Source organism: Copidosoma floridanum, unplaced genomic scaffold (assembly GCF_036245765.1).
Source record: "Copidosoma floridanum isolate Cflo_tuat_1 unplaced genomic scaffold, Cflo_Japanese_pri ptg000030l, whole genome shotgun sequence".
Classification (NCBI taxonomy): domain Eukaryota; kingdom Metazoa; phylum Arthropoda; class Insecta; order Hymenoptera; family Encyrtidae; genus Copidosoma; species Copidosoma floridanum.
In genome coordinates, this window is record NW_028321907.1 from 40,313,142 (window position 1) to 40,320,098 (window position 6,957).

Consider the following 6,957-nt stretch of genomic DNA (forward strand, 5'->3'; position numbering starts at 1 on the left):
TCGAATAAACGTTCTTAAAAAGTTATTTTTGGCTTCATCCATGCTGATTTTAATAGAATTCGTTCTAGGAAATCATCCCATGCCCAGTTTGAATTTTAGTTTTATGGCGCTAATGATGGTAAAAGCAGCAGCTTTTTTCCTTAAACTAGCGTCTCTGGCTCTAAATTTTTGCCACACCCTTACAGCTAGAATGTTGTCAGTAAAGTTTCTTGTCATAATATTTTCTCCATTCCAAGAAAAGACTAAAATGAGTTGTTTGCAAGTCAGATCTAATGTATAAATACCTAGATTTTCACAAGCTAATCTAGAGGCCAGTTAAGTACCTGGTTCACAATGTTGATATCATACAACGTGCCTTTCTACTGGCAGTTTATTTATAAGTGTGTTTATAACTCACAGTCTTAGCAACGATATATGACCCATTCTCCTCAAGTGATAGATGAATGAGCATGGAAATAAAAGTAGAGCACAATTTATAGTTTCTTACTTCAGCGTAGAGTCATCACGTGCTCTAAAAAACGGAATATAAAACTTTTCACCATATCATAGTCCTAAATGGTATCATTTATCAAAAAAATGAGATGGAGATGAATTTTTCATGTTACTCTCCTTTCGCCCCACCACCATATACGTACTTCTATTTCCCTTAACGCCACACAATGCCACAACAACACACCACACCACACTACACATTCAAAGTTTTATAAATTATACTTCTTTATCTCTTAACTGATTCCAAAAAATTTTTAAACATAAAAAAAATCTTTTTTGCTTAGTACAAATACAATACAATAACTGATTTTTATATTTTTATTCAGCACGATAATTCCATTTGTTATTGAAGTGATTTTTTGACATAAGGGCACTCTTCACATACTTACTGGGAAAAGATTTCAGAGAAGTGGGAGAAGCGCAATTAGATTGAAAAAAGCTGGAAACTATTTTGTCATGTCGATATACTCACAGACTTATTTTATCGCGTACCTAATCTCATCTCTTTAAGTTTATTTAAAAACCAACTTGTAAACCTATTCGAAGATTTAATAGACTTATCAAACAGTGATCTTTTACACCAAAAAAATAAAAAATTTCTACGGATCGTATACATATTATTTTACGTGATTATCCCATAAAGTTATATGTTGAATTGTGAGTTTTTTAACAAAAATATAAAAAAGGACACTGTAAAAATATCTGCCATTTGTTTTGGATATTTCTTTATACTATTTCAAATATATATTTAATGTATAAAAGTAGCTGTTGCAACACTTTGGCACGTCACAACAAGCAACCACAACCTACAAAGGAGCTTTCAATGATAAACAACGACGAGGCATGCAAGGTGAGAGACATGACCCCACCACGGTTAGGTCCCCCTCCCAATTTCAAGCGTGGAGAAAGGGCTCCCTCACTTCAAAGTTACTAAAGAGGTTGAAATTTTTCCCTCTGGTTTAGTATGGGTATTTTTATATAATATTAATAGGTTTCCCCAATATAAAAGGTCAAATATATTTTTAAATTTTTTTTATGACATAAAGGATATGGTGTAAATTTTAGGTAAGTAACAACAAAGCTGCATACGTTTAATTATTTATTTTAGAATTCAGAGTCTCTACAAGTGCAACGGTATGAAAAGACAAAATATTGTATATGAAATCGCATACACATTCTTTTGTTAAATGTTCGCATTTCGTCGTATCTATAGATACGACTTTTTTATAGACACTCTCTAAATCTGAATCATTCATATCTCTTACAATTTTCTTTACAATCTCAGGTCTATAATTATCGATATGCGTTTCATATATATGACTACCTTTTTCTGAAAAACAATCTACAAATTTCTGCACAACAGTAGGCATCAAATCCAAGAAATCACTCAATACACGTGAATTAGAATCTATACATTTGACAATAAATTTGCTTAGATGATCAAAGGTCACATTTTTTATAACTAAACTGAGACGATATTGCTTCACGACACTACCACTGACACCTTGTTTTCGTCCTTCTTCAAGCTCAATGGCCTTGTCGTTATAACTTACAGTAAACTTTAGGGACAAGTTTGAGCCATAAATTTTGATATCCTGCAAATTGCTGTCGTCCGTGGTAAAATATTTACTTAATGTCTATAAATACCAATTTAAATTTGTTCCAATCTAAAATTTTGGAAGAAATCCCTTTGAACTCTGTGCCTAATAGACGAATTACAGGTTCCCAATCGTTGTCAAGTAATCTCCTATATTCAAGACCAACTGCGACTTTTTTGCCAAATGATTTATTCAACCCAGAAAGCTTGCAAAAAATCTGCGATGGTAACTGTTGATACTGCTTCACGCTTAAGAGGTTGATTGCTACTGCTGCCCCAACCCTCTTTTTCTGGAACTCCATTTTTCTGTTTAATAATATTGACGATATGACATGCAGGCAGAGACTAACGACTAATCTGATTTTTTTATACTAGTTGTAGCTCAAAAGAGGCACTATAAAAGAAGTTTGAAGGTGGTAAGTCACGTTTTAGCATAAAAAATTGCCTCGACAGCACATTCAGAATAACGTTAATTAAAACAAGTGTGATTGTGTATTGCGTGCGAATAAAAAAGCACTGCGTAAAAAAATTTTTTACGAACTATAAACATCCAGAGGTAGGATCGCAAAATGCTGACATCGTTATTTTTCGAATTTACAATTATGTAACATTAGTATCTATCACTAGATATTCAATAATACGCAAACTTCAAGTATTTTCATGGATAAACTTGTATCAAAGCTATTTTGCTTTAACTTTTTTGTAAACATTTTACCATACAACTGCGGTGTCACCTGACATCGAGCTTCTCAAATTTCGATTGCTGCAACTAAATGACATAAACGTCTGGCAATTTTGTCATTTTTTTAAAATCAACAGAAAAATTATCAAGAAATTTTTGAAAACCTAAGTCGTTGCTCATGTAAAACAAAAACATGAAATAAAACTGACCACATACGTTTGAAGATATGCTTTGTAACTGTTAGATATTCAAACGCAGTTTCTTACAATTTTCACGAAATCGATAAATGTGCTGTGGTACATAAGGTTAACTACCATAGCTATCGAAACATAAACCATTTTAATGTGCATCAACGTATATAGCAACCCAATGCATACTAGGTTTGGTGTGACCGTCAGTGTTAATGACGAGTGCTGTTGGTTTCGTCTGAACTCGTAGAATGTGATCAACTGGGAATACACTGGTGGTATACGTTGTAATGTGCGACAGGATCTGCAGTATCTGTAGTCCATTACGGTTGTCCATTACGTTTGCAAAGCTAAAATTTCAGTTTATGAGCGTTACTTAAGGCACACCGATATTTTTGATGATTTAGTTTTAATGCGTGATGTTTGCAATACACTATCAATGACAAATCTTCAAAAGGTGGACAGTCCATATCGTATCCTTAATTTATTACTTGACAAAGAGCTATTTTATGTAAATTGTACGACTTTTCGCCACCCGTGACGTGAATTTTTATTGAACTCCTTTAAATATCATTCAAGATTTTATAAATGGCTTTTGAAGGTACTTCACCCTCAAAGAAATCCAGACCATAATGTTTTCGGGACAACAAAATATTTTGTCGTTAAGCCTCCTTATTAATTTTCGCAAGCATCAAGGAGGTGTCACTACCCAATGCGCGGAAAAGTCATTGTTTTAAGCAACGATAGCAAATGCTAAATGTCAACTACGAGCTTCATGGCGATTTATGGATGATTAAGCGTACCAGCAGCAACTAATCCGAGAGACGGTTGGCGCATGCGAGAAGTAAGTGCAAGTATAATATATGTAGTAAGTGGTGCCATCTAACCTCTAAAGTCGACCATGATTTGACGTGACGCATCGATTTCAAGAATATTCTCCTACTTGGCATACACTATACAATTAACAGTAGAAGTTAGAGCGTCGGTAAATTGAACGTCCAATCTAACACTGCAGTGTTTACTGAGGTTCCAATGAGAGCATTCATTGGCCGATAAATACGGTAATAAATCGAAAGAAAAGAAAAAGTAACCGTTGGGATAAGATTCGCCATCAATGTGGCTTCCTTCATTGAGAAAGTAAACGCCTGCGCCCAAAAACGAGGTATGACAAGCATTTACATATAAATTATTCGTTTAAGAGTCTGGCTGTAATGGTTTGGAAGGAACTTGAACACCATCAATATACAAAGAAAGAAAATTCTTATTGAAATGATGAAAATCAAACAGATTCGTAGTACGATTGCTATTGTAAGCTTGATTTCTAATGGAACCAACGATCATTTGCTTAGGTAACTGGCCCAAAATATTATTATCTAGGGTTTTGCCATGAATATTACTATGCATTGTCACAGCTTTCACTTTGAAGCACGAGAGTAGATATTTCGCTGTACTCTTTGATATAGCTCTAGTATGGGCTAATAAAACAGATTTGCTTATTTTAACGCGTCTCACTAAAAGATTTGCTTCTTTGATACGAACGGAACAGTCTCTATGAGACAATATGCATTGCGAGATTTCACTTATCGCATTCTCACCTCGACACCCTTGGTGAGTAACATTTTCTGATTGCATACATTACAATGAAGATGACCAATCAGATCAATCCAGTCCATATTTGTCGCCGTATCGTCGCACCATAATGCACTCGTTAAATAAAATAATTTTGCCGCAGGACCGTAATTCAATAAAGTTTCCAAATACGCTCTGTAGTCGTTCACGTTGAAAGGAGGTGATACAGGTTTCTGATTAAAAAACACATCAAGTTGATTGAACAACGAATGCATAAAATTAATTATTGGTCGCGTTTTTGAGATTTTTGATGTTATGTCAGTTGTTGACAACGAAACGAGAAAGACAGGATCAAATCAAACAAAGGAGAAAACAGGAATAAAATAATGTTGGCTTTATTTCAATAAAGTACAAAAAGGGCTACACACCGACACCTACCTAATCTGTCTGCGATTCACACAATACTGCTTGTTCCACTCGCACGCCGCAAGCTCCCTCGTCGCACCACCGCGACCCTATGCTCACGCTCTCTCTCTCTTTCTCATACGGTTACACCTATAGGTACATAAATGTTCTCCTGAGTGTCGGCGCCAGCGTTTCAATATACCCATATACTTGAAATACACATAATGCGAACAACCGACTGTGATCAGTGTTGGTATCCGAAATTATCGTTTATTTATTAATTATTCATACTGCTGAGGCAGAGCACCCATCATCTGAATGGCGTAGGTCGTCCTTGACGTTCCTACCCAGATATTTTAATCCTCATCAAAGTCAAGCCACTTTAGGGCACGGGATTACATAATTACACTGTGGTTGGCTTGACAGCAAGTAACGACTTTACGATACCCTGATAGCTGCCCTCTGCCTCAACATTTACGCAAATGCTCGACCCTATTCAGCCCCACCACTGGTCCCTAGTCGCTTGTTCGCGAACAGATAATTTCGCGGTCCGCTTACTCTCCGAACAGGGTTCCTGTTCGTAACACTCCCCACCGTACAAGAAGCGCCGCTCCCGCTTTCTTGTACCCTACTTCTGCACAGCACAATCAGTGTATGTACAGCTTGTTCGTACTCGCTATCGCCTGACTAAATCTTCGCAGCTCGCACGACCCCATCTCGCCCCGCAAAGGTTTACACTACGGTACCTCTGCGCCACAGGTTACGTGGTGTCTGCGAGCTCACAATAAGCTCAACGTCACTACGCTCAATTGGCTCGGTGGTTTGAAGCCACTTATTTCGCACCTGCAATGTTCACGCATATTCCTCTATCCAGCGCCGCCAAAACAGATCCGATAGGATGCGCGCTCGCTCGTAGTCTTTTCTAGTACACGGATGGGGTGTTTTGTAAACCGCGAAATCGACAGCTCCCGACGACGTGCCAATCAAAAAATGGTTTGGAGTCAGCGCCTCCGCATCCCCGGGCTCCACGGATACACGGGTGAGTGGTCTCGAGTTGATCGTGTGCTCCACTTCAGTGAGAACCGTACGTAGAACTTCGCTGGAGGGAGCCTGGTCTTTAAGCACTGCGTGAAGCGCGGATTTAGTGGAACGGACGAGCCGCTCCCATGCGCCTCCCATGTGGGGAGCATCCGGGGGGTGAAAATGCCACTGCAAACCATTTGCCAACGCGTAACGCTTTATCCGGTCTTTGTTCACCTTGGCTACCTCCGATCGAAGTTCCGTACATGCTCTACGGAAGTTAGTGCCGTTATTGCTATACAATACCGCGGTGCAGCCTCGGCGCGCTGCCATTTGCTGAAGCGCCATTATCGCCGAGCTCGTTGACAAATCGTACGCGATTTCAATGTGCATCGCTCGCGTCGTAAGGCACGTGAACAATACTCCCCACCATTTCACGTTACTGCGTCTAATTTTGACTGTCAGAGAGCCAAAGTAGTCCACCCTGCAATGCGAGAACGGGCACTGTTGGTACGCTACGCGACCTTCCGGTAAATCGCTCATTATTGGTGGCTTGGGCTGCCCTCGCCGCAACTTACACGTCAAACACTGACTACAGATAGCCTTTAATCCAGCTCTCACTCCTACGACGAAGTACCGTTAGAGCACTTCATTGATCACGGTCTCGTGGTAGGCGTGCAAGAAGCGCCGGTGAAACTCACGTATAATGTCCTTCACGATCGGATGCTTGGCGTCCAAGGCTATCGGGGTGTGGTTGAATTCCGTGTCTTGAAGCCGCGTCACTCGTCCCCGGATGCGCAACAGACCACGAGCGTCGATGAACGGAGCGTATCGCGCTAGCTTACTATCACGCGGCAATTTAATTTTTTGCTCCATAGCTGCAAGCTCTCATGGAAAACTATCCGCTTGCGTGACCCGCCAGACATACTCTTCCGCTAATCGACGCTTGCGCCTGGGATCCATGATCGGCGCTCGCCTGGCCCATTTTAAGTACACCCGTCGAA

At 39.4% G+C, this 6,957-nt stretch overlaps 1 protein-coding gene across 1 annotated transcript; it reads right to left on the bottom strand.

Annotated features, from left to right (window-relative positions):
• Nucleotides 1-5,785: 5,785 nt before the first annotated feature.
• Nucleotides 5,786-6,496, bottom strand: LOC149373629 (uncharacterized). The gene has a single exon (XM_089596950.1). The coding sequence runs from the start codon at nucleotides 6,494-6,496 to the stop codon at nucleotides 5,786-5,788; it is 711 nt and encodes a 236-aa protein (XP_089453076.1).
• Nucleotides 6,497-6,957: the final 461 nt, after the last annotated feature.